Genomic DNA, 26,324 nt, shown 5'->3' with positions numbered 1-26,324 from the left:
CGTTCCCGGCAGCCGCCGCCCCCCCCGCCGCGCCGCCCCGCACCGCCCCCTCCCCAGCGCCGCCCCGCGGCGGGAGGCGGCGCCGTCCGGGAACAGACGGGCTGGGGCAGCCCCCCCGCCGCCGCGAGCCGCGCGCAGGCCGCGCCGATTGGCCGCCAGGGCCCCGTCCCTCGCGGGGCGGCGGCAACGCCGCGTCGCCATTGGCCGCGCCGGGCGTGACGCGGCGGGGGGCGGGGCCGGGCGGGCAGCAGGTTTCTCGTCACTCGGGCAGGGTCCGGACGCGATCGTCGCCGGCACCGGGAGCCGCTGCCCCGCCCCGCCCGGGACCGCCGGTGAGCGCGCGCGGGGCGCCGGGGACGGGCCGCGGCGGTGCCGGGTGCCCGCGCCCGTTGGTGCTGGGCCCCGGGGGCCGGTTGGCACCGGGGAGCCGGGTGTCAGGGCCCCGGGGGCGCCGGCGTCCCCCGGAGCGGGCTTGGGGCTGGGCCGGGAGCGGGCGGGGGCGGGCACGGCTGCCGCGGCCCCCGCCCGGGGTGGGACTCGCTCCCGCAGCGCCTCCGGCCCGTCGGGTGTCCGGGGCCGGGGCCTTTCCCGGGAGCCTCCTCCGGCGGTGCGGGGCCCGGCGCTGCCGCCGGGGCCGGCGGTTTCGCTTTTGCTGGGAGGCGGCGGCTCGCTCCGGGTTGCGGCCTGTCCCGGCGGCGGGGCCGAGCTCGGTGCCGCCGGGAGCGGGTGCCCGGCAGCAGGTGAGGGCAGCCCCCGCGCTCCCGGGGAGCGGTAATTAGAGAGGTATTAATTAACCTAATCCCCTGGCCCTGCAGTAATGGGATTTCTTTCCTTCCCGCAGTTCCCAGCAGCGCGGAGCGAGCCCTTCCCCGGCAGACCCGGAGCTCCGGGCGCTGGACGCCGGGTCCGTGTCCCCAGGCACCGACGCGGAGCCGGGTCTGTCGGTGAAGCGCGTTTACACCGCGCGGAGCCACAGCGGGGCCAAAGCCTGAACGGGCTTCTCGGAGAGGGGAGAAGCGTCGGCTCGGCGGGGCCCGGCGGGGGCTCAGCAGGGCGGGGGGCTCTGGCGCGGCCCGTGCGCTTTGGGGGTCTCGCTGTAGGGCGGCCCTTGGGCGCAGACTCGGGATTGCCTGAGCCAGGGTTTAGGACAGGTGCGGCCCGGCCTGGCGCTGGAATTCTCACGCTCATGAACTGGCTGGTCAGGGAAGGACTAACGGAGGGTCCTGCCCTGGGCAGGGTGAGGCTCGGAGCTCAGGGCTGCGGCTTCCCCCAGCCCCGCTGGGCAGTGTCTCGCCCGGGCCAGGCTTTGGGGGGATCCCCGGCGGCGGGTGCCACGCCGGGTGGCTGAGGAGCGGGTGCGGAGCAGAGCCGTTGTGTGGTGCCCCTTGGGTGAACGCTTGAGCCGCGCGGCCGGGCTGCCCGGGCGCTCTGCGGGGACTGACAGCTCTGCCCGCCGCTCCTGCCTGCTGCCGGGCCCCGCTCTGCCCGTCGGCTGCCCGCCGCTGTGCCACGGGCTGCCTGCGCACACCCCGCGCGCCTCTCGGAGGGGCACAGCCGGAGCCGCCGTGCGGGCGGAGCGGGGCGGGTGGGCTCCAGAGAAGGTCCCTCCTGATCCGCAGGGCGCTGGCCCGGCCTGTGTGTGTGTGTCGGGACCGTTGACCCTGTTCCCACCCTCGAGGTCCCGTCACGCCTCGGTGCAGCCTCTTCTGCTGTGGATCTGTCGGAGGCGCTGGAGCGGCGGCGGAGGACCGGTGGGGCGTGTGGCTGGGCATCCTCTGCGCCGGGGCACGGGGACGGTGTCACGGTGTCACTTGCTGCTCCTGCAGCAGGAGTTACGTGTTGGGGTGGACCCTGGAGAGCTGCTGAGCTGCGATGAGGAACAGGCAGCTGCGGCCTGTGGGTTGGTCAGGGGACGCGGTGCTGTGGCTGTGAGGTCACCCAGAGCCTCCCTCTGCCCTGCGCCGTCACCCTCTTCTCCTTTCACAGATCTCTGTGTCGCTGCTCCGATTTTTCCACCTCCCGGGCTGGCTTTGAAAGCGCTCCAGAGGAGCGGAGCCAAGTTCTCCTAATAGCCTTTTCAAAACTTGCTCTTGTGTTTGCCTGGAGTAATTAGCCGCTTTGTTGGAGAAGAACAGTTTTTCATCAGCCTGTGGATGGTTGCGTGGAAGCGGGGGCAGCGAGGCGCTGTTGTTGGAGAGGGGGGGCTCGGGTGAAGAGTTGTCGGTGGCGCCTGTCGCGGCGCTGCTGCGGTGACGGCCGTTACGGTGACCTGGCAGCGCTGGGGGTGACTGAGCGTCCCCCTGCTCGTGGCACTGCGGGACGAGGAGTGCTGCCGTCCTTTCCCGGCCCTCTCTGGTGAGCCGGGGTGCTTGTGGAGGTCGTTGCTCGTTGTGGGGGTGCAGGCGGGGGGTGTTCCAGGTGTGTCCCAGAAGCGGGAAGGCAGATGGGAGCCGCTGTGGGGTTGCTCCCAGGGCTGCAGCCTGTTTTGAACGAGGCTGCTGGAGCGTGCAGAGCTGTCCCAAGCTGCCAGTGCCACGGGCCCAGCGCTCGTGCTCTGCCCTCGCAGGGGAGCTAAAGAAAGATGAACTTTAGTGCTCGAGCTACTTTTAGCACCTTCACTCTGAGCTCTGGACACCGTGTTTACCCCTGGGCTTGCATCATGCCGTGCTTGGCCTGGGCCATGTCGGTTGCTCCCTGGCTCCGTTCCAGAGACGGGAGGAGAGGCAAACCGCAGAGACGGGCAAGCCTGGCGGAATCGGAAAGGTTCAGCCCTCAGATCTGTAAACCCCGTCAAGGGAGGCTTCCCGGGGGCAGGGCTGGCTGGGGAGAGGCTCCTGCGTGGAGTTTTGGGGCTGACGGCACCAGAGCTTCCCTAACGCTGGTGACTGACAGTGAGGAGCATCACGGAGCCTTTCCCTGCGCCACGGTCGGCACCTCGGGCTGCCTGGCTGCTTTCTGCTGGTGCTGGAGGAGCTGCAGCTCGGTGACAGCGTCTCCTCTCAGCCCCCTGGGAGCGAGAGGAGGCTGTTGGCTGCGTCCTGACCGCTTCCTGCTCCCAGCCCGTCCTGCTGTCCCACATCCTCCCCTGACTCGACAGTGGGCTGGGCAGCCGCTGTCACAGGGTCCCCTCCCTGGCCGCGTGCCCTCCTGTCACCCGCTGTCGCCGAGCTGTCGCCGTTGGCGTGAGCCCATGTTACAGCAGAGCCCGTCTCGAGGCTCTTCCCAGCCCCCTGCCTGGGGAGGGTTTGCTGGGTCAGGCTCTGGCTGAGCTGGGGACTGTAAAAACTCAGCGTGATCCGCCGCGACTGCTGAGGGATCCCTCGAGGTGAGAGCTGGGGGCAGCGGCCGTGTCCTGCCCCAGGCTGGCTGCAGGCAGCGGCCATCCCACGTGGGATGAGCCTGCCCTAGTTCTTCTGTCCCCTGCGTGTGCTCTGCGGCGGCTCCTTTGCTCCCTCGGCCGCTCGCCTGGCGAGGAGATGCTGCTGGTGGGGAGAGACGCAGCAGCCCCTGTCTCGCTAGTTCCGTAGTTCAGGGATCGTACGACGTGTGCGGTGCTGGGGCCCGCGCGGGGCGCTGCTTCCTGCGGCTGCGGAGCATGCGCTGCGGCGGGGAGGATCCTGCGCTGGAGCAGGAGCCCGGGCTGCCACGGTGGCTCGTCCTGACGCTATTTGTGGCAGCGAGAAGTGGCTGGTTCCCGTCCAAGTGCTGCGCCGCAGCCCTGGGGCTTTGCTTTTGGCCTTTCGGCGCTCTGCGGCTTGGGGGCCTGGTACCGCCCTGGAAGACCCAGATTGTGACTTTCTTGTGGAAGCTCTTCTTGGGCCAGGGGCCAGTGAAGTGGCTTCTGGTTCAGCTGCTGCAGCCTGACAGGGGCAAGTCTGTTCATGAGCCACTTGGCACCGGGCGCTGCCGGGGGGCTGCCGGGGGGCTGGCCCCCGCGTGAGGGTGGTGCTGCAGCAGCACCGGCCCTCGGCTCCCGGCTCGGGGCTGGGGCAGCGGCTGCCGCTTCCGGACGCGCTGGTGAAGACCCCCGTGCGCGGGGGTGCAGGAGGATGTGGGGTGGCCGAGCTCACCGGCAGACAGGGGACTCTGGTAGGGTTTCAGCTCTTGCCCGGCCCATAGATTTGTTGGGGTTTTCCCCCAGGAGCAGCACCGTACGGTTCACGCTGTTGTAGCAGCCGCAGCACCACATTAGAAGGGGGAGTGCTCCATGTGCTGCTGCAGCTGGACAAGCGGCTGGCAAAGAGCTGAATCCACTGCAAACTGGGGGCTTTGATGTGATGCCCAGTACGCAGCGTGAGCTGTGGCTCGTGGTCCAGCCTTTCTCGATCTGCAGTTGCAGAAAGCAAAAGTTCTGGGCCCTGTCGCATCAAGCCAGGTCTTGCTCCAGGGCTGAAGGAGCAGCTGCTGTTTACAGGCTCCGTGTGGGGCAGGGTCTCTCCTCCCTCTCACTATTGCTCCACTGGAAACAGGCTTGCTTCACGTGGTCTTCTCTGAGGATTGCACCAGAGGGTTCCTGTTCAAGGTTAATGTCCTGCGGATGTTGCTCCTGTCTTTGGGGCTGTTCGATGCTGGGAAGTTCTAAAAAACTCTTTAACTCCACGTCAAGCACCAGTGCCTGTCCTCTCCCTGTGTCTCAGTCCACGACAGGACATTCCCCCTTTCCTCTCCTCTTACAAAAAACATCCAGGAAAATGGGGAGAGTGTCACATGCAGCAAAGATCAGAAGAGCACGACGTACCGTGATGCTGGAAGCGTCAGGTGGCAGCGATCGGATACGCGGGCCCACCGTGGAGAAGCTGCCAGTGAAACCCAGCTCCGTGCTGCACAGCCCCTCCTCGAGGAGCTGGGGGGGGCCTGGGGGTGGGCAGCTGCAGGCGGTGGCAGGGTGCCTGTGGAGCCCTCTGGTGCTGCTGGAACCAGCTCTGTGCTCCCGGCAAGGTTCAGAACTCCTGCCCGTTGCTGCCGTGTACCCAGGGGACTCTTGCCCTCGCGGCCTCGCCAATACCCGTCCTGGCTAACGAAAGCCTGCCTGGCTCCCGCGCGCAGCCGCCGCGCTCGCTCTGGCCTGGCCATCGAGTCTTCGCCTGCTTCCAGCCTGTCCTGGGGCCCAGGGCCGAGCCGCCTGGTCTGCCGCAGGGGGATAGATCCCGTCTGGAGAGGCAGCGCAGCCTTCCTCCCCCCGCCTCCTCGCTGAGCCCCTCGCACCTCCTGGTGCTGGGATTTCCTGTGCGATGGGGCGCGGTGCCCTGACTCACGCCGAGCCCTGGGCCAGCCTGGGACTCGTGGCCGGTGCTGGCCCCCACGCCTGTGCCCTGCTCCTGTGGCCCTGGCTGGGCCGCTGGCCTGGCTGCTGGCCTGGCCGGCACGTCGCTCGCTGCGGTGACCTTTGGGAAGAGCAAACAGCAGGGAAGTGCCTTTCTGTCGGTGTCAGGCCGGCTCTGCGCCCCGCTCCCCGCCGTCCCCTCGTTAGCGTTAGTTTGATTTCCATCGATACACAAGTTGCTAACTCGAAAATTGCTCCTTCCTTGTTTCTGTTGTTTCCTGGCAGTCTCCGCCTTCTGCGCTGACTGTAAGCGCTGCAGCTCCTTCCCTGCCTCCCGGAGCAGAGCCAGGCTGCAGGCGCCTGGAAGGCTTTGGCCCCAGACTAAAGCCTTGTACCTGTTGCTTGGTGACCTACGTGCCCGAGACCCCCCTTTCCCCCCGTGGCACGAAGGTAGGAAAGCTTTGGGAAACGGTGCCTCTCTCTGGAGAATGTTTGGCCGAAGGCCGGCGCTTGGGAGCTCTCCTGCGGGGAAGCTCAGCGCTCGCCGGGCTGCAGCCGGGCAGACGGCAGCTGAACTCCTGAGCCGAGCCCAAAGCCGTGTCCCCTGCGCTCGGGGAGCTCCTGCGCAGCTCCGCGGGGCTGGGTGGTGGTAGGAGCTGCCTGCGGCGTAACTTGTAACCCCGGTCTGACCCTGCGGTGAGGAGCAGGGCGAAGCGAGGCTCCCTGCCCTCCCTCCTGCCCGTCTGGGTGTGTGAGAGCGGCTGCGTCTGAACCGACCTGCTGGGGTTGAGCCTCCCCGAGCCCTCGGGCTGTGTGGGCTGGGAGAGCCGCAGGGCTGGGCAAGGCTCAGCTGAGCTCGGCCTGCCTGCTGCGCTCAGGAGTTACCGTGCAAATGGCTACCGACTGCCAGCGCCAGCTCTGCTCTTCTGATCTCAGATGTTTTAGATTAATTCCATGACGTGGTGAAAAGAGAATGAGTCAGAATCTGGCCTTTATTCAGCCTCGCAGCTGGGACAGCTGGAGTGAAACCTTTCTGCTGCCACCCTCCCGGGGAAGCTCGCCCAGGCAGGGCAGGGGCAGGCTGGGCTGGGGCTGAAGCTGCTTTTCGCACTCGCCTTTGGCTGGATTTCGAGTTACCTCCCGGGAGGGAGCGGTGCTGCTGGGCCCTCGCTTTTTGGTTCTCCGGCTGCTTTGCCGCTCACCCTGCAGACAGGCGAGGCTGCGCGGCTGCGTCCTGCGCTGCCGGGGCGCAGATGTCAGTGGGTGTGAAAAGGGCTTTTCCCCTCGCAGCCAGGCTGGTTCCTTCCCTCTCCTCCCCCGGGCGTGCGTGACGTTAGTCCCGCACTAACGATGCGGTTTCGGTCTGTGGTTCCGCCTTCCCTTGACCCAGGTCTGCCCTGGGGTGATGGCAGCGGCACCTGCCCTTGCCAGAGCCCAGCCTGGAGGCACAAACCGGTGCTGGTCCCAAGGCTCCTTGAGCTGGTCCCCTGGCTGCCGGCCCAGGGCGGGTTTTGCTGAAAAGGAACCAGCTCCTGGACACGGGATCAGCTCCGCAGGGACACTGGGCCTAGGCTCACCCCTCAGGGTGCGTCGGATCTCTGCGGTGTCATGGGCCCAGAGCTGTCCCGCAGCCGCTGCCCTGGCCCTGTGCTGCCCTCAGAGGGACGGGCACTGCCCAGCCCTTGCCCGCGCCAGCCCCCACCGAGCTGTGTGCCCTGGGCTCGCCGTGCCCCGGCTGTCTCCGGTTCTGGCCCCTCAGCCCTCCCCAGAAGGGAGCAGCGGTCGTGGCTGGGCCCTGCCGACCGGCTGGCGGGAGGGAGCCTGGGGGGTCCCGGGCGCCAGCTCCGAGCAGCACGTGTATGTGTCCCCCAGGTCCCCGGAGCTGGCCAGGATGGCGCAGTGGAACCAGCTGCAGCAGCTCGACACGCGGTACCTGGAGCAGCTCCACCAGCTCTACAGCGACAGCTTTCCCATGGAGCTGCGGCAGTTCCTGGCCCCGTGGATCGAGAGCCAGGACTGGTAAGGCCTTGCGAAACACCGACCTGGGGACTTTGCTCGGGACACCCACCCTCGGGTGGCAGCAGCCAGGATGGGGGTGGTCTGCAGGAGCTCTGCTGCGTTCCCTGGGCTCTTGACTGGTGGGACTGGTCTCCCTCCCCGAGGGGGAGCGGGACTCGGCGCACACGGTGTCAGACCCCGGACCAGGGGAGGGGGAGCTCCAAAGCAGAGGCGTCCCCGTCCAGGCTCTGCTGTGGATGAGGTTGACACAGAGACTGATCCCAGGATCCTGCCCAGAGAGCACGTGGGACTGGTGAGGCGCTCGCGTGCGCTGTCTGCCTGGCTTAAGACCAGAGTTTAAGCCTGAGTCCAAAACCTCCCTGTCGCCCTTGCGGGCACAACCCAAAGGCTCGGTTTATTGGCGTGAAGCCAGTCAGGCCTGCTCTGGTGCAGCTTAGGAAGGTGGCAGGGGAGTGACATTGCACGGGGGACGGTGGGCGTGGGCAGAGCCGCCCTGCCTGCAGCGCTGCCTTTCGCGCTGCCTTGCCCTGTCCCCTGTGCCGGGTGCCCAGGCCTCTGCCCCCCCACACGCAGGGCGTACGCTGCCAGCAAGGAGTCGCACGCCACGCTGGTGTTCCACAACCTGCTCGGGGAGATCGACCAGCAGTACAGCCGGTTCCTGCAGGAGTCCAACGTCCTGTACCAGCACAACCTGCGGCGCATCAAGCAGTTCCTGCAGGTGAGCGGGGGGAGGCACGGGGGGAGCCTGTGGGAGCGCGACGCTTCCTCGGCAGCACTGAAGGGTGATCCCAGGAGTTAGGCTGTGCCTGCTAACCCCGGGGTTTGAACCTTTTACAGAGCAGATACCTGGAGAAGCCGATGGAAATAGCACGCATCGTGGCTCGCTGCCTGTGGGAGGAGTCCCGGCTGCTCCAGACGGCTGCCACCGCAGCCCAGGTCAGTGGCTCGGCTGTCCTGGGCCCCCGTCCCACCACCCGGGGCTGGAGCCGCAGGCCGAAGCTCCCCACTCGCTTCCTGCGGTGACGATAGCTGCGCTGTGCTGGGGGACGCCCGGCTGCGGGGGCCGATAACTTCTGCTTCCCGCCAGGATGCAGCCCGGGCGCTTTGTGCCGGGGCGGCCGTTGGCCGCGTGCGTCCCGCTCCCCTCTCACCGCTGGTGTGGGGCGAGCCCCGCGCCTTGCCGTGCAGCCCCCGGGCTAGTGCTGCCAGCGAGCAGCGGCTGCTCTGGCTTTTGTTAGTGAGGGGGGTGAAGACCCTTCCTGCCAAACCTCAGGCTGGCAGGGGAGTGTCCCTGGGTCATGGCCCTGCTCTGACACCCTCCGTGTCCCCTCTGCAGCAAGGGGGACAGGCAACGCATCCGACAGCAGCCGTAGTGACGGAAAAGCAGCAGATGCTGGAGCAGCATCTGCAGGACGTGAGGAAGAGGGTGCAGGTACGTGTGCTCCCTTGGCACCTCCTCCTTTCCCCACCTCGGTGACTTAGTGCTTTGAATAAATCTGCATCTCTTGCCTCGCAGGATCTGGAGCAGAAGATGAAAGTGGTGGAGAATCTCCAGGATGACTTTGATTTTAACTACAAGACTTTGAAAAGCCAAGGAGGTAATGGAAGCTCATTAGCACCTGGCAAACCAAAGTGTGTTCCTGCAAGGAAACTTGCTGGAGGGCGTGTTCCAGCCCTCCCGGTGCCGCTTCTCCCAGAAGGGTGGCTTGGGCTCAGGGTGTTTGCCTGGCACTTGGAGAAACCTTTTCTTTTGTTTCTGCCCCTGACGCTGCCTCCGGGGGAGCTGAACCAGAGCTCTGCCTGCCAGTAAAGAAACGGCGTGGGGAGGTGATAGCGGGAAGGGCAGCAAGGTGCTCAGGGGCTGTGCAGATCCCTGCTGAGCTGCTGAAGGCTGCCCAGGGCGCCCGCTCCGTGGCGTGGAAGTCTTTTGTTTGTGTGGGAGGAGCCCGTGTGCGCGGCTGAAGCGCTCTCACCTCTGCACAGACATGCAGGATCTGAACGGGAACAATCAGTCCGTGACCCGGCAGAAGATGCAGCAGCTGGAACAGATGCTCACGGCGCTGGACCAAATGCGGAGGGTACGTTGTGCAGCTGCGCTGGGGTGCCCCCGGGCTGCGGCGCTGCCCGTTTCCTGGGCTGTGAGCTCGGTGCTGCCTTATGGCCAGAGCAGCCTGGGAACGGGCCTGGGCCACTTCTTTCCTGTTTGTGAATACGAAACTTGCAGATCTTGAGGGAGCCGGAGGGTGTTGAAGGTTCTGCTTTCTTTTCTGACAGGGGATTGTGAGCGAGCTGGCTGGACTGTTGTCAGCCATGGAGTATGTGCAGAAGATGCTGGCGGATGAGGAGCTGGCAGACTGGAAGAGACGGCAGCAGATCGCCTGCATTGGCGGCCCCCCAAATATCTGCTTAGACCGGCTCGAGAACTGGTAGGAGCTGGCTGGGGTGGGATCAGCCACGGCAGAGGTGGCTTTCAGACACCTGCAGTGGAAATGAGCTCTTTGCTTCTGGAAACATCCCTGCAAAGGGGCTTTTGATGCCTGCGAGCGTAAATGTAGCATAAATGTAATCCACTCGTCAGGCTGATCCTCCCCAGTGGGCACTAGTGCTGGAATGGTTTAGCCCCAGGCCCCGGGGATTTTGAGGCTGCTGTGAGAAGTTCCTGTTCCTGGTGTGTCTCTGCAGAACTTGGGCGCCGGTGTGTTTCTTTTGTAATGCACGGCCTAGAAAAACGCCCTGGGCCGGGAGCCACAGACACGTTCTGTTCTGTTCTGTTCTGGGCTGGTTTGGGACAATCGAGGGAGGAGGAGGGTGCTGCGGGCGGGGGCCGCACGGGGCTCGGGCCAGCGCTACCCTGGGCTCTCCCTGTCCCCCAGGATCACCTCTCTCGCCGAGTCACAGCTGCAGACCCGGCAGCAGATCAAGAAGTTGGAGGAACTGCAGCAGAAAGTGTCCTACAAGGGCGACCCGATCGTCCAGCACCGGCCCATGCTGGAGGAGCGGATTGTGGAGCTGTTCAGGAACCTGATGAAGAGGTGCCGAGGGCTGGGTGGGGGCTGCGGGCGGTGCCCTGGTCATGGGTGTCGGGGGGTCCTGAGCGGGCCGGGCCCGGCCTGGGGGCTGAGCGTGGCTCTCGCGCCTTCGCCCCACAGCGCTTTCGTCGTGGAGAGGCAGCCCTGCATGCCCATGCACCCCGACCGGCCCCTCGTCATCAAAACTGGCGTGCAGTTCACCACCAAAGTCAGGTGGGTCGCTGGCCCCCGCGATCGCGCCTCGAGCGGGGGGAGCCGAGGGAGGGGCCGGGGCCGATCCAGCCTCTGGCTTGCCCAGGGAGCGCTGGTGCTGGGAGGGAGCGATGGCGCTGCTGGAGAGCCGCCCGTCTGACTCAGGGCAGGGATGGCAGCTGCTGGCCGGGGCTCTGCCGCGTTCCCGGAGGCAGCCCCGGGGTTCTGGTAAATCCTGCTGTGGGGGCGGGCGGCAGGAAGCGTCGGCACGTCTCTGGCCAGCTGCCTCCCGGCTGCCCCGCGTTCCCGCCGGCCTCTGCCGGGAGCTTCTGCGCCGCCTCCCGCTGTGCTCCCGTTGCCCCTTGGCTTGTGGCAGCGTCTGGCCACGGAGCAGCGGGGGGGGGGCACGTTCAGGGTGGGTGTCTGCCTGGTGCGGGCAGCCAGTGGCCAAAACCAGCCCTGCGGGAGCGTCGGCAGCGCCGCGGTGGGAGGGTCGGGGCCGGCGTGGCGCAGCCAGCACCAACGGGCTCAGGGCTGCCAGAGGAGCGGGGGACGCTGCGTCCCCACCAGCTGTGGTGCTGCCCGTCCGGCTGCTCCGCGGGCTGTGCCACAGGCCGTGTCGCGCTCACACTCTGCGTCTGCTGACTCTTTGCAGGTTGTTGGTCAAGTTTCCAGAGCTGAACTATCAGCTGAAAATTAAAGTCTGCATTGACAAGTGAGTCCTGCGCCCTGATCCTGGCGGCGCTGGGTTACTGGAGTGGGACCTGCTCCTGCTGCCGTCGGGTCGGGCTCGTCCCTGCACCCGGGGCCGGCGTGACCCCCAGCAGAAGGGGAGGGCGCAGGGTGATGCTGGGTGCCAAGGGTTCATTCCCATGGTGGGGGGGGACAGCCTGGGGGGCCCATGGGACTTGATGTGATGCAGCCAGCCCCACGTACCAGCTCGTCTGCACCAGGGTCAGGCGGCCGTGGCCGTGACAGGGTGTCTCCCCTTTCCTAGGGACTCCGGGGATGTTGCAGCACTGCGGGGGTAAGTGCGACATTTGGTTGTTTTGGTTTTTCCTTGCTTCTGCTTTTAATCCTGGCAAACCTCCTACCGCACGTTTGTCCGGGAGGGCCCTGTCAGCCATTCTCTGCCTTTCCTCTTTCAAGGTCCCGGAAGTTTAACATCCTGGGGACAAACACCAAGGTCATGAACATGGAGGAGTCGAACAACGGCAGCCTCTCAGCGGAGTTCAAGCACCTGGTAGGTACCTGGAGCCCCTGGGCTGCTCCCGTTAAGGCCGTGTGCCATCGCAGTGTTCCTCCAGCCGCCTCCTTCTCTCCGCAGACCCTGCGGGAGCAGCGATGCGGTAACGGAGGCAGAGCCAACTGCGACGTAAGTGCTGGGGGGCCCTTTGCCAGCAGCTCTGCTCCCCACCTCGCTCCCTGTCGAGCAGCCGAGCCCCGAGGGCCAGCGGGAGCCCTGCCCCAAGATGGGGTGTCTGCAGGCACCCTCTGGCCCCTTGACAGCGGCGCTGGGCCCAATGGCCGTGTGTCAGGCCAAGGGCAGGTGTCCTGCGTGCTCACAGTGTCCTCTTCCGCCCCAGGCCTCGCTGATCGTCACCGAGGAGCTGCACCTCATCACCTTCGAGACAGAGGTGTATCACCAGGGGCTGAAGATCGACCTGGAGGTGAGCTGTGGGTTCCTGCCCATCGCTGCCATGGGCCTGGGCGCAGAGGAGCCCTGGGATATGTCCCAGCCCATGGTCACATCCTGTCTTTGCAGACCCACTCGCTGCCCGTGGTGGTCATCTCCAACATCTGCCAGATGCCCAACGCCTGGGCGTCCATCCTGTGGTACAACATGCTGACCAACAACCCCAAGGTAGGGCCTGGCGCCGGGGGCAGCTGGCAGAGCAGCAGTGCAGGCTTTGGGGCCCGGGGGTCTCAGCAGGCAGGCTGCAGGCAGGGAGAGGGAAGCTGGGGCCTGGGGGCAGGACCTGGCCCTGCTTCAGTTGCCGTGTCCTGCTCAGGGCTCAGTTTTCCCTCATGCAGAACGTGAACTTCTTCACCAAGCCCCCCATCGGGACCTGGGACCAGGTGGCAGAGGTGCTGAGCTGGCAGTTCTCCTCCACCACGAAGCGCGGCCTCAGCATCGAGCAGCTGACGACGCTGGCAGAGAAACTGCTAGGTAACGCGGCGGGGGTGTCCTGCCCGTCCCTGCCGTCGGCTCCCCGCCTGCGCGTGCGCTGCAGGAGCACTGTCGTGGTGTTTGGGAGGGGAGCTGTCGCTTTCAGTTGCTTGGTTTTCTCCCAAATGTTATAAATGTTGGGTTGCTCCCTGGAAATGGTGTCTTTGGAAGAACAGCTCTAAATGTTGATGCTCCTGTTCTCTGCCAGGGCCAGGCGTGAATTACTCCGGCTGCCAGATCACCTGGGCCAAGTTCTGCAAGGTAGAACTCCCCCTCTTCACCGAGTGCCTTCCCTTGGCTGCTCCCTCCCTCCCAGCCATGCTCACGGCCTCTCTGCCCTCTTCCTCAGGAGAACATGGCTGGCAAAGGCTTCTCCTTCTGGGTCTGGCTGGACAACATCATTGACTTAGTGAAAAAATACATCCTGGCGCTGTGGAACGAAGGGTGAGGCTGGGCCAGCGCTGGGCTGGGCCCTGGGAGGGGTCCCAGGAGGCCTGTCCTGAGGGGGTGGGGGCCTTGCCAAGGTGCAGCAGGGCTCTCCTGGGATGCTTTTTCTGTCCAGGCCCTGGCGGCTGGTTTGGAGTGAAAACAACCTGGGAATCCTTAAAATGACGGTGGCTGTACCGGTGGCCGGGCCAGGTCCCGCTGCTGCGCAGAGAGCGGGCAGCGTTTGTGTCCTGGGAGAGCGGCCCCTGTGTCCTGACCCCCCCTCGCTTCCCGCTGCCCAGGTACATCATGGGGTTCATCAGCAAGGAGCGGGAGCGAGCCATCCTGAGCACCAAGCCCCCGGGAACCTTCCTGCTGCGGTTCAGCGAGAGCAGCAAGGAGGGCGGCATCACCTTCACGTGGGTGGAGAAGGACATCAGCGGTACGTCGCTCTCCCTCGCTGCCTGGGGCGTGGTGCTGCGCTCCGCCGCCGTTCCTGGGGCCTCAGAGCCCCCGATCGGACCCTTCTGTGTCCTTGTCCTGACGGGGCCTCTGCCTCGCTTAACGCCTTGAGCCCGGCTGCCCTTTGCTGGTCCCGGCCTCCTGCCTGTCCCTGCCCGTGGGGCACTGGAACCACTGGGCAGGTCCCGTTCTGCCGCGCAAGGCCCAGCACGGCCCCGGCCCCGGCCCATCTCGTCCCTGGGGCGGTAGAGGACGGCCCCGCCTTTGCCCGGGGGTGTCTTGCCCTGTGCCAAAAGTCTCCTTGTACAGGGAAGACCCAGATCCAGTCCGTGGAGCCTTACACCAAGCAGCAGCTGAACAACATGTCCTTCGCGGAGATCATCATGGGCTACAAGATCATGGATGCCACCAACATCCTGGTGTCACCCCTGGTGTACCTGTACCCCGACATCCCCAAGGAGGAGGCGTTCGGGAAGTACTGCCGCTCCGAGAGCCAGGAGCACTCCGAGGCCACCGACTCAGGTAGTCGTTGACTTTCTGCGCTCCAGCACGACTCCGGTGTCACGGGGAGGCTCCGGGGACGGCGCTGCTGGAAGAGCTGCCACTGGGGCACAGGCACAGCGTGGGACCAGCGCGGGGTCCCCGTGGGCTGCGGGCGGCGGGGGCTGCGCAGGGGCTGGGGGGAGCAGGGTTCCTCCTCCGGCGGCTGGTGACGAGGCTGCTCGCTGCTCCGCAGGTGCCGCTCCCTATCTGAAGACCAAGTTCATCTGTGTCACCCCGTGAGTGTTCCTGGGGGTGTCTGTGGGTGCTGGGTGGGGGCGTGTGCTTGGCCACGCCTCAGGTGGGGGGCGGTTCCTTCCCACCGCCACCTGGACTCTGCCTGGGTGCCGTGGGGCTCCCAGCCTGGGCAGGGGGAGCCCGTGGGGGCTGAGCCAGGCTCCAGCTCACGGGCCCGTCCCTCCCCTCCCGGGGCCTCTTTCCTCTGCAGAGCCTTGGGGCTGGCAGGGCCGTGCCCTGGGGCCTGTCGGGGCAGGGAGGGGGTGTGGGAGCTCTGGCCAGGCCCTGACTCCAGAGGTCTCAGTGCTTTTCCCTTCCTCCCTCGCACAGCACCTCCTTCAGCAACACCATCGACCTGCCCATGTCCCCGCGCACCCTGGACTCGCTCATGCAGTTTGGCAACAACAGCGAGGGGGCGGAGGCCAATGCCGGGGGGCAGTTCGGTGAGTCTGGTGGGACACGACACCCCGGGGGCTCCCGGCTGTGCCCACGCACGAGCCCTGTGACCTCCGGCTGTGTCTCCCCCCAGAGTCGCTGACCTTCGACATGGAGCTGACGCAGGAGTGTGCTTCTTCCCCGATGTGAGGTGCTCTGCCGGCGCTCGCGGGGCCCCCAGGACTCGGGCTCCCCCGCCTCCGAGGAGCTCCCCCAGGCTCACCCTGCTCGGCCACGGCTGTGCGGGGCCCTTCCTCGGGAGGAGCTGGGGGCCGGGCTCCTCGCCACCGATTCCTTGTTTGACCCAAACGACCACCCCCGTCCCCAGGGCGGTGCCGTTCATCTCTCGGGGGGAGGGGGGATGAACCTTTTTCTATTTCCTTCCATAACAGTTTTTTATTATTGTTTTGCTCATTCAAGTGCCTATTAGCCTCCGATTGCAGCCTCAGTTTTTACAAACGCTTCTGCAGCCCGGTCGTGCTGCCCGCTGTTGAAAGCTGCTTTCCTGACTGCCAGAGTCGCAAAGCCCGGGACGATCCTCCGGGCGCCTGAGGGGATCGGCCACCCCTGGCCTCCACGGGCCACCTGATGCGCTGGGCGAGGGGGGGTCTGCGCTGCTCCTGCCCCAGCAGCCCCCCCGGAGCTCACGGGGTCTCTCCTCTCTGCACCTCTGGCCGCAGGGATCAGCTCATGGCCAGAGCTGGGAGGCGGACGGGCCCCGCGAGGGCTGGGCTGGGCCTGGGCTCGGCCTGGGCTCTGCGGGGAGCTGGGAGTTTCAGTGGCCGCCTGCGCTTGCCACCAACTTCCTGCTGCGGGCACAGAGCTGGGGCTGGCTCCAGCAGCCCCAGGGCTCCTGCTGGGACCACTGACTTCCCCTCGGTGCAAAGGCCGCCCTGGGGCAGGGCAGTGATGTGTCCCAACGCCAGCTCGTGCTTGTGAGCGTGCGGCCCTTGCACCTTGGCTCGGTTTTGGGCCCTGGCTATAACCAGAGGCTGCCCCAGCCGTGGCTCGCCCTGGGGCCGGGCTGGTGCCCTCGCTGTGCAGGGTTGGGCCCGCTGGATGTGGGGGGGAGGATGGGGGGCTGCTGGATCCAGCGTGACCTGCAGTGGGGGGTCTGGCCTGGCCCTTTCCCTCTGGTGTGGCTTGTGATGGCCCAGGCAGTGGGTGTGCAGCTCCTCGGCAGGGTGGTTCTGCTGGAGGTTGACTGTCGCTGTTAAGGCAGGAGGTGGCCAGAGCTGGAGGGAGCAGGATGGTGCAGGGAGAGGAATCCACTGTTGGCCGGTGCTGGGCAGAGCTGTGGGTGTTGTGGAGGGCAGGTCTCCTTGCCGGGGGGTTGGTTGTGGTTCTGTATTTTCCGAGAGGGGGGAGCCCTCCTGCCCTTTTCCTGCAGTGGGCGTGCAGACACCAACGAGCAAGGAAGGGGAGGGAGAGGCAGTGGGAGAGCTGCCCCCCCCCCCCCCCCCCCCCCCCCCCAGCATCTGGTGTTACTGGGTCTGTGGTAGGAGGGTTGTGCTGTGCTCGGCCAGGCCCGGGGTGCGGGGGCTGTGGGTAACACCAGCAAAGAAACGTCTCACTGGGCACCAGCCCCGGGCCTGGCAGGTCTGTGACGGGTCTTGGTTTGGCCCTGGGTGAGGAAAAACCCTCCATCGTCTGCACCAGCGACTGCTGGGGCACAGGCTGGACGCGGCACGGGGCTCTGGCCGTTCTGCCCGGTAACGAGCGTGGGGTGTCCCCCCAGCCCTGGGCTGCACTGTCACCGTCGCAGCCCGTGGGCAGGGGCTCGGGTCCCCAGGAGAAGGGGGGGGGCTGTGGGGTCTGGGCCGGCCCCCCTGGCTGGCTGTGGGCAGGAGGGGGGGCAGGAATGCCCTTGGAAGCTGGGAGGTGCTCAGAGGGGCCGAGGGCCGCTTGCCCCACGCTCCTGTGTAGCTGCCTCCAGCTGCAGTCGCTGTAGCCCTGGGCAGCATTCAATACTGTAAAAAATTTTATTTTTTTGTATATTTTATTGCTGTATCTACAGGCTTTAACCTTCTCCAAAATAAAGGCTCTGAAGCGAGGTGCTCTGGGGCTGTGAGTTCAGCTGTCTGCAGGCAGCGCCCGCCTGGCCCCGCTCCGGGAACTGGGGCCTCCGTCAGCGAAACGCCGGCCCTGAGCCGGGGCTGCGGTTTGCTCGGTGCGAACCCCCCCGTCCCCCCCCCGCCGTGGGGTGCCTGCACCTGGGCTGCGCCGCTGCCCCGCACGCGTGGGCCTTATCGCCGCGGGCAGGGCCCTGCGGGGGGGCTGCGGGGGTATCGCCGCCCCGCAGCCGGGGCTGGTGTCTCTCTGCCCCCGGAGCAGCGCCCGGGTCTCTCCTCCGCTTGCGTCAAGGAAACTCCTGCGCCAGCGTGGGAGGACGCGGCTGCGCCCGGAGCCCTGTGCCGCTCCCCGGGGGCTGGGGGTGACGTTCCCCGGGGTCGGGGCCCTGCGCTGGGCGTGGGGGGGGCTGCCAGCGGGACGGGGCTGCAGCCTGGGCCTGTCCTGTCCTGGTGGGGACGGGTGAGGGTGGCCGGGCCCAGGCTCTGCAGGATGAGGTGTGTGTGTCTGTGTGTGTGTGTCTGTGTGTGTGTGTGTCTGTGTGTGTGTGTGTCTGTGTGTGTGTGTGTCTGTGTGTGTGTGTGTCTGTGTGTGTGTGTGTCTGTGTGTGTGCATCTCCCCAGGGAGGTGCTGCCCGTAGGCTCCTGCGGGATCCCCACCCTCAGCACTTGCCACCCGTGGACCTCTGCACCATTGTGGAGCAGCAGGATCAGGGCAGGGTTTGGGCTCTGACGAGGCCGAGAGCAAGAGATTATTGCCCTGCCCGAGCGGGATTAGCCGGGGGATTTTCATGCAGGTCATGCTCAGTAAATCCCCCACTGCTGGGCTACCTCGGGGCGCTCGACGTGGCCCTGAAGCCTCCCCTGCTCTCCCTCCACCCCGAGCCTCCTGCTCGCGTTCCAGCCAAGGGCTGAGGTCGTTGTGTGTCCCTGCGCTGGAACCAGCCCCCCCACCCTGCCCTGGACCCTCCATTTCACCGTCAAAGCAACACCGGGCTCTGCCCCGAGCTGGTAAACCCTCTCTTGCACCCCAGGCAAGGCCTGGGATCGAGCACCCTGGGGTGCAGGGGTGGGTGGCTCACAGGGGAGCATGGCCCAGCCCCAGGGACCCCCCTCTCCTTCTGTGCCCCTTCCCAGCTCCCCTCTCCCAGCTGCAGGATGAGCTGGAAAACCCCAGAACAAGCAATTTTCTTACCAATATGCAAACCCGGGGGTTGCCACAACCCTTTGCTGTCAGGATCGCAGCATCCTCTCCCCCGACTCCTGCTGATAGGTGGTTTCTTATCTCCCTGCCCCCCCCACGCCCCCCTCCATCCCTGTTGGAACCTGCCCCACTCCCTGGGTTTAGCCGGGGGGACCCAGCCCCTGAGTAAAGGGGTTTGTTGGCCCCGGATCTGATCTCAGGGGCTGTGAATGATCCCGTTGGCAGGACGGGGGGCGAGTGCTGCGGCTGGATTTGCTGCAGGACAAAGTGTCTGGGGAAGGTCCCTGGGCCAGCGGGGCTGGCTGGACCCTGGCGGTACCAGGGGGCAGCTGGGGCACCACCCTGTGTCATCCCCCCCCCCCCCAGGCCTTCCCTGGGGGGCTGCGGTTTGCGTGGGGCTGGGCCCCCCTGTTTCTCCCCGGGCTGGGTGCTGCAGCAGGGGCTGTTTGTGGCTCCGAAAGGAGGTCAGGGGGTGGCTCTGCTCCTTCCCGGGGCCGTGGCCGCCCCCCCGCCACGCAGCGGGGACGGTGTCTGAGCCAAACCTGCCATCGGATTAGGGGCTTCCACGTGCAGATAAGCCGCTTGGGTCGCAGCCGCCTGCGGGAGGGGTGTGGGGCGGCCCCACGCTGCAGGACCCCAGAGCAGGCGGCATGGGGGGAGCTGCCGGCTCCTGGGGGGCCCGCCTGGCCGAGCCCCGGGGTCCCGCCTGTGCCATATCGACGGTTCCTTGGGGATAAACCCACAGACAGGGATTAGAGAGGCCGCAGCACAGCTGCGATTACAGCCCCCGGGGCCAAGCGACTGCAAGGGGGGGTGGGAGGCAGACACCCCCCAGGCTCGGCCGGGGACCTGCCAGGGGCGCAGGATCCCCCCGCAGGGACGCGGCTCTGGAGTCCCACAGCACTGAGCTGCTCTGCGGGGAGCCGGTGTTGGCTGCGCGGTTCAGGCTGTGCCCCGTAGCAGTGCCCACCGGTGGGACTGTGGCCATGCCGGGGGGTGCCCGAGGGGCAGAGGTGTCCCGTGGGGAGAGCACGGGGCTACGCGGGGCCGCAGCCAGGGCTGGGTGGCTGCGCCGAGCACCCCCCACCCTGACTGCTGTCGCAATGACCCCGGCAGCTCCAACGAGGCGGGGAAACCACCAGCCTCCCGCTCAGCCGCCCCGGCAGGTTCCAGCCCCCCGCTCCCCTGGCTCTGCGCGGGGCGGCCGTGCCCCGAGCTCAGCAGCGCGGCGGCTCCCACGCGGCCCATCGCAGCCGCCACTCACGTTTCAGACCACGGCGGGTTCAGATTGCGCAGCAGAAGCGCGGGCCCAGCAGCCGGGGAGACGCGTGTGGTCCCCTCCTTCGTCCTGCCTCTGTCCAGTCGTGAGGTGGAACAGGGAGCGGGCGGCGGGATGCTCCGCTCCAAACCTGTCTGAGCCTCCTCCTCGTCACGCCCTCGTCGAGGGCAGCTTTGAGCTGAGCTGCAGAGCACAAGCCATCACTGCCCAAGCCAAGCACCATCCCTGCCTCCCAACGCTCGTAAAACAACAGTCAAATATTGCATCACTCTCAAACTTTAATACGCAGCAGAGCTGAGCCAAGCAAGGTCTCGGCGGCAGCGCCCGCTGCCAGGTGTGGCGGAGGTCGGACCCGGAGCTCCAGCACGGCCCCCAAGTGCCGCCATCTGCCAGCCCCCCAGCGGCTGCCATGCCGGGGGGACACAACCTGCCTGTTTTCCTGCACGGGTCCTGTCCCAGCTCACTTGGCTGTGCTGGCACCAGTGCCACGGGCTCGCCTCGCCCCCACGCGGGGCGAAGGGCCCTGGGCCGGACCCGCCGCAGCTCCTCACCGTCCCCACAGACTCGCGCTGCGCCCAGGCTCGGCTGCGCAGGAGGCTGGTGGGATTCAACCAAAATTGGTTTCCGAGCCCTGCACGCTCCGGGCTGCCAGCCCGCTGCAGCGGGGCTCCTCAGGGGGGTTTGTTGCCCCATTTTCCTTCCAGAGACGCAGTTTCCTTGGTGTCCATCAGCACGGGGCCTGGGAATTAGCCCAGGGGTGGGACCCTCAGCATCCCTCAGCATCCCTCTGCCTTCGTCCAGGCACAGCAGCTCTGCTGGAAAGCCCCCAGCATGGGGACTGCGAGCTGCCCCCCCCCGCCACCCCCAGAGCTGGGTGCCCGCTCAGACCGCGGGTTCCGGACCACAAAGGCAGAGCCCCATGACAGCCCCCAGGCCCCACCTCGCCCCGCTGCCAGTCGGGATGGAGCGACCGGCCTTCCCCGCTTTGCCGCCCAGTCGCCATCTCTTCCAGCTCCAGCCTGGGGGCGTTCGGGGCTGCTCTTGCTTTTGGGTTCCTGCTTTCCCTCTGCTCCTGCTTCCTCCTTGGCCCCAGCTGCCAGTTCCTGTTCCTGCCGCCCAGCCGGACCCCCGCCCGTGCTCGGCTGTGCCGCGCTGCGCCGTGCCCGCGTCCTGCTCCATCTGCGGACGCGCTGTGGGGCCTCGGTCCCAGTGGGGCGGCCACGGTGCCTTGCGGTCCTGGTCCCGGTGCAGCCGCTGCTGAACTGGGCTGACCCGCGGCGCGTGTTTATGGCAGGAGCCGGCTGGGACCGAGCGGTTACTGTGGCAACCTGGACTCTGCCGAGGGGAGCGCTCCGGCGAGTGCAGGGATGCGCGGCTGCAGCGCCATGGGGTGGGGGGCCAAGTGCTGCCCCGGTGCCCCCACTCCTGCTGCCCCCCAGCCCTGGGGTGGGCACAGGATGCTTGTGCCCTCGGTCCCGGCTGGGCCCTGGCTGCTGGCCAGGCCCCATGTGCCCCCCCGGGGTGCAGCGGCGCTCGCCGGGCTGATGGGGGGCTCCGGTTCCCACCACAGACCCAGCCTGGATGTTGCTGACCCGCGGTTTTCAGCTGACAGAAACCTCGGTGTTTTTTCTGAGCTGGATGAATGATGTGAGGGAACAAAGAGCCTTTGCCCAGGCAATAACGCTTGTTGGCTGCCGAGACCGAGCGTCTGCTGGGGTTGTTCCCAGCCATATCCAAGTGGCTGGAAGCAAAGGTTTCCTGTGGAAATTCCCCCTTGGACAAAATGCCATTTCCCAGGTTTTTGCTGGAGCGGGTCCTCCCCTCCCACTGTCACGCAGCACCGTGGGACTGAGCCTGCGCCGGTGACGAGCTTCCAACGGTGACGAGCTTCCCGGACGCCCGCTGCTTTCCCCTGCCCGTCAGCCCTGAGTCGTCGTCGCCCGCAGGCTGGCTGGGCCCTGGCAGGGTCCCTGCTGCCCGCTCCGTCCCTCGGCCAGCCGCCTGCCTCCTCCCTCCCCAGGGTTTCGCATCTTCTCCCTCCCGGGGGGTCAGAGCCGCACGGGGCCGTCCGGGCTGGCTCTCCGAGGGGACGTCCCTTCGCATCCCCCGGCCGCAGCAGAAATAGCCCGGCCGGCTCCAGGCCAACCCCTCTGCGTCACGCTGGGGTCTCGAGGGATGGCAGGGCCACGGTGACATGGGTGGGCCGGTCCCTCTGCCCAGGGCCCCCCGGCTTTGGCAGCGCTGGGTGCACCCCCTTGTCCCCGGAGGAGGATTTACGGCCCATGTCAGGGAAATCGGGACGGGACGTGCCTGGGCACCAGGACAGCACCTTCCTGCGGGGCGGCCGGGCTGGGAGCAGGCCCACGGCTGCCCTGGGAAGCGGGACTGAAGGCGACGGCCTCGGCCCTTTGCTGCTGCCCGAGGCGCTGCTGCCCGCTGCGCTCCCCAGAGAGCGCGGGGAGCAAACGCGGCCGGGGGCTGAGCTCGCGTGGCCGAGCCTGTGACACCGTCCCTGCCCGTGGGCACCTGCAGCCGGGGCAGAAGGGGCCCGAGGCTGCCTGGGCGGGCAGGAGGGTGCCGTGCCGGGGGCCGAAGCGTCACCCGTGCTGCGTCTGAAAGCGAGTGGGAAAACATGAAGCTGTGGCTAATTTGGGGATTCATCTGGTTTTCATTAGCTGGGCTGGATTATCACAATGGGGTTTTCTGCGCAGATCTGGGACCGTGTGGGACACAAAGCAGGGACGGGCCGAGGCTGGGGTCCTCCCGCCTCACTGATAAGCTCCAGGAGATGGAGCAGAGGCTGCACCCTGCAGGGTGGGTTGTGGTCAGTGTGTTTGTGCTTGGCCGAGCACCGAGCCCTGCACCCTGCACGTCCCAGGGGCGGCTGAGAGGGACGCGGGGGAGCCTCGTATATGGAATGTGCCGGGAGGGCTTTGGGGAGGGGAGGGCAACAGCCAGCAGCCTTGGGACCTCTCCAGAGGCTGCCTAAATAAATGCTTCCACTCCTGAGAAATAATTAAGACCCTCGAGATGCCACTTAGAGAAGAGGGCTGCTCTGCCTGCGCTCCTCACGCTCCTGCTCCAAACACAGAGGCAATTTTCTAGGAAATCAATTACGAAGCCCCATGCTCCCTCTCTCCCCTGAATGCGCAGCGTCACTCGGCATCCTGTTGAGCTCATCTGAGATGACAACGTGTTTGGCCGCAGCTCAGCCTGGGCACTGTTTACCTTCCCAGAGGCTTTTTGAGACTTTTTGAGCACCAGTGCAAGAGGTCCCGATGAGAGCAGGGACCCAGCAGTGCCGGGAGCTTGCCAGGGTTGTGAGAGGGCTCAGGTGCTTCGCCGTGCTCCGTTGGCTGGAAAATCCACCTGGAGGTGCGGGTGTTGCCCGTTAGATCCCCTGGATGCCGACGCACCGCCCCAGCGCCGGCTCTCTCATGGCACTGAAGCGAGTGCAGAGGGGGCAACACTGGCCCAGGAACCTCCTCTGGTGTCTGCAGAGTCTGAACGGCCCGGACAGATCCTGGGGCTGCTGGTCGCTGGGAGGGTTTGGTGTGGCCCCCTTGTCCCCAGGAGCCAGCACCAGCGCAGCCACTGCTGCCAGGGCAGGACTGGGACAGTGCTGGGGGCAGAGCTGGGGCAGAGCTGGGGCAGAGCTCAGCAGCTTCTCCAGCGGTTACTGCTGCAGCTGCTGTTCCCCTGTTCCCTTCCTCCCTCCAGAAAGGAAGAATTTCTCTTGGGTGACATTCCCACCTTGGGACCTGTTTGAAATGGAACTCAGTTTGATTTGATTCCATTTGCCCTCTCATCATGGAGCACTCTCCACTTTCTCTCCTATCACTAATTTCTTCCCCATTTTTTTTTCCTTTCCTACCAAAAAGGGGAGGGAGAAGGGAGGGAAGGGGAGAGGGAACAGAGGATGTTTTGTGTCCGTCCTCCAGCCCTCCTGAGCACATGTGGCCGTGCAGGTCTCTGGCACGGGGAGCGCCGCGTCCCCGGGACCCTCCGGATCCGCCTGGACCCGCTGGGCCCGGCCAGGGGCCCGGCAGCCACAGACATTGCATGTGACCTTGATTTTTCCCGGCCGGAGCAGCCAGTGCCTGGATGGCTCTGCCGATGGGTTTATGTGGGCTGGGGATTGTGAAAGCCGTTTGTCAGCGTGATGCAACTCGCTGGAGCGTGAGCGTCCCCAGCCAAGGCAGGGAGGGCAGGGAGTGCAGGCCTTTTGCTGATTTCCCTATTCCTTTCCCTTGTCTTAGTGGAAAAAGACAGCGTGGGAGATGCTGGCCCCACGCTGGGCACCCGTCCCCGGCTCGCCGGGGTCCCGGCTCACCTCCCCGCGAGGTCTGGAGCGCTGCGGGAGCGCTGTGAACGGCAGCCAGGACTCTCCTGGCAGCGGCTCAGCGGCGATGTGTCAGCCCAGTGCGAGCGAGATGCCTCCCAAGCGTATGACGGAGCGTTTGGTCGGAGCTGGGAGCTGCTCGGGCTGGAGCCACTCGTCCCCCCGGGCTGTCCCGTTCATCCTGGGCTGCCCCAGGCACGTAGCCAGGGCTGGCGGGGAGGTGGTGAGCGGAAAAGCAGCGGTTTGTGCCTGGCATTTGCATGGGAGCAGGTGCTGGGGTGGCGCCTGCCCGGCCCACAGATATTTATCTCCTGGACGTGTGGAGCCGGGCCAGGCGGTGAGGAGCCGGAGCTGGAGAAGGGCTCTTTGGGGGTGTCAGCCTGGGCAGCAGAGCCCCGAAGGCTGTGGCACCCCGGGCAGGCTGTGGCTTTGCCAGCTGGGCAAGGGTCTCTGGGCACCCTGCCGCGTTCCCGCCGTGGCTCCAGCCTTCAGGGCTCCGAGCGCTGTGCCCTGGGCTCGGTCCCCACCAGCTCCCACAGCTGTGCGCTCCCGAAGGAAGGAGGAAGACTTCAATACCAAAGCAACAGATAAAAACCGGAGACGTGAGAACTTGGGGCTGTGCTCTTACATAATTGCCAAGTGATTCCCAGTCACCAGCGCATTCACTGTCCCGAGAACAATCCTGTCCCAGCACTGGTGCTCAGGCAAGGGGAGCTGAGCCCATCTCTCCCGGCTTCCCAGGGCTGGCGCTGGGTGCTCAGCGCCCCGGGCAGGGGTGCCCCAGGCTTCTCCCAGGCCGCAGCAGGACAGCACCCTGCACCCACTGAATTTCCCTCCAGAGTTTTTTCAGGCCGCAGAAGATTAACTGGTAACGAAAGTGAAAGCCCAGGAGATCCCATGCGGCGGGGCGAGAGCGCTCAAGCAGAAACGAGCACACCCAGTATTGTTTCCTGCCTGGCCGCCTCTCCCTGCGCTGTGCAGCAGCCGCCCGCTGCCCGGGGTGCCCCATCACTCGGGGTGCCCCATCACTCGGGGTGCCCCATCGCCCAGGGGTGCCAGCGCTGCCTGGGAGGTGTTTGGTGTGGGTGGGCAGCTGTGCAAGAGCCCCTCAGGCTGGTTTTCTTGTGCGACCTTTCCCTGTTTGGGGGTGCCAGAGGAACAGGCAGCGCCTCGAGTCTCCTTACAGCTCACGGGGGACGCGGCAGCTTGGGAGAGGGGGACACGCTGGCGTCCGCTGCCCTGACTTCGCTCCCAGCACCCTCGCGCCGCTGATGCACAAGGATGTGGCAGCGCTGGGGACCTCGCTCGTGCCGGTGTCAGCCCCGGGCCTGCAGCAGGAGAGGGTGTCCGGATCCAAGGGGGAGCCCAGCTCGTGGCACACGGAGCAGTCACTGGCCAGAGTCAGCACGAGGCAGCCCCGCAGCCACGTGTGCCGCCGCCCGGTACCGCAGCTGCGAGGGAACAGGACACCGGGGCCCGGGGAACCCCGACCAGGCGCGTGCGGGGAGCCCAGGTCTGGCTGATAAACCCCACGGACCCCGTGATGTCGGGCCGGTGCCCCCGTCCTGCAACGGCCCCGGCTGCACCCAAACCTGGCTGCGCTCTGGCCAGGGCCAGCAGCCCAGTGCTGCGCCCAGGAGTGGGTGTACCCGCTCCAGCCGCTGCGGCACTGGGTGGGCACGCGCAGGGGCTCAGGAAACCTGCCGGGACTTTGTCATCCGGAGGTGGCTCGTGGCTGCCACGTTTGTCCCCGCTGGTCTCATCTTTTGGACAACTCCTGTCCCTGGAGGCTCCTCGCCCCAGGACCCCCCTGGGCGGGCACGGCCAGCACCAGTGTGGGAGCCTCTCCCGGTGAGCCCGGCCTGAGCCGCCGAGCAGCCCCGGCACCGCGCCCCTCGCTCCGGGTGCCCCCTGTGTGCCGGGTGCCCCCCGTGTGCCCCCGCGTGCCCGTGACTGAGTTACCAGAAGGCAGGAAGCCCGTGGAGCCGGAGGGAGCCGGGCGATGGTGTTACTCATCGATGGGACGTGATTTCCTCTCGCTCCTCGTACTCGCAGGCAAACCCCGGCAGGACCCACACGGCTCCCGCGGGAAACCCGCTCCCGGGGGGCGCAGAAGCCCCCGCGGCCTCTGCCCCGTGAGGCTCAGGGTGAGCGGCGGCCACCGAGGCCTGCGGGCAGCGCGGCGTGAAGCCACTAAGGAATATTATTAAGAAATATTAAGAGGTGCCAGAGGCAGGAATCGCGCCTCCGCAGCCCGGTGGCCGTCGGGGATGTGTCGCAGCAGGGCCGGCCGGTGGCCACGGGGCCGCGGGGGAAGGTCCTGTCCCGTGGGCCAGGGTGGTGGCGAGGGGAAACCGGCCAGAGACCCGGGGCACCGGGGGGGTATGTGGGAGGAGGGAGAGGTGCAGATGCGGCTCCCGGTGCCCATGGGGGCTCCCGGCTGTGCCCGGTGCTGGTGCAGGCTCCTCCCGGTACCGGTTTGGGCACCCTTGGGCTTCCCCGGTGCTCGGTGCCGGTTTGTGCCCCCCCCGTGGCCTTCAACGGCTGCGGGCTCTGCCGGCGCCCCGTGCCCGGTGCCCGGTGCCGTTACCCGGTGCCGGCGGCGCGGGGGGGGGCGGGCGGGGGGCGGGACCGCGGGGGGGCGGGGCCGCGCGGGC

At 66.7% G+C, this 26,324-nt stretch overlaps 1 protein-coding gene across 2 annotated transcripts; it reads left to right on the top strand.

Annotated features, from left to right (window-relative positions):
• Nucleotides 1-228: 228 nt before the first annotated feature.
• STAT3 (signal transducer and activator of transcription 3) lies at nt 229-16,826 on the top strand. Of its 2 annotated transcripts, none has more exons than XM_074849892.1 (24): nt 229-332; nt 7,136-7,282; nt 7,856-8,000; nt 8,120-8,218; nt 8,619-8,714; nt 8,799-8,880; nt 9,266-9,360; nt 9,557-9,708; nt 10,156-10,314; nt 10,432-10,524; nt 11,159-11,218; nt 11,501-11,530; nt 11,653-11,746; nt 11,831-11,878; nt 12,090-12,173; nt 12,269-12,367; nt 12,538-12,673; nt 12,882-12,934; nt 13,023-13,117; nt 13,402-13,541; nt 13,871-14,083; nt 14,298-14,340; nt 14,669-14,781; nt 14,868-16,826. In XM_074849892.1, exons 2-24 carry the CDS (start codon nt 7,155-7,157, stop codon nt 14,921-14,923), a joined length of 2,313 nt encoding a protein of 770 aa, XP_074705993.1. In that variant the 5' UTR covers nt 229-332; nt 7,136-7,154; the 3' UTR covers nt 14,924-16,826. The 2 variants fall into 2 exon arrangements, with proteins under 2 accessions (XP_074705993.1, XP_074705992.1); XM_074849891.1 differs by having other exon boundaries at nt 13,871-14,086.
• The last annotated feature ends 9,498 nt before the right edge of the window (nt 16,827-26,324 follow it).

Source organism: Strix aluco, chromosome 24 (genome assembly GCF_031877795.1).
Source record: "Strix aluco isolate bStrAlu1 chromosome 24, bStrAlu1.hap1, whole genome shotgun sequence".
In the NCBI taxonomy this organism is placed as follows: Eukaryota; Metazoa; Chordata; class Aves; order Strigiformes; family Strigidae; genus Strix; species Strix aluco.
The sequence above is the reverse complement of the archived record's forward strand: the minus strand, read 5'-3'. Positions and strand labels throughout refer to the sequence as shown.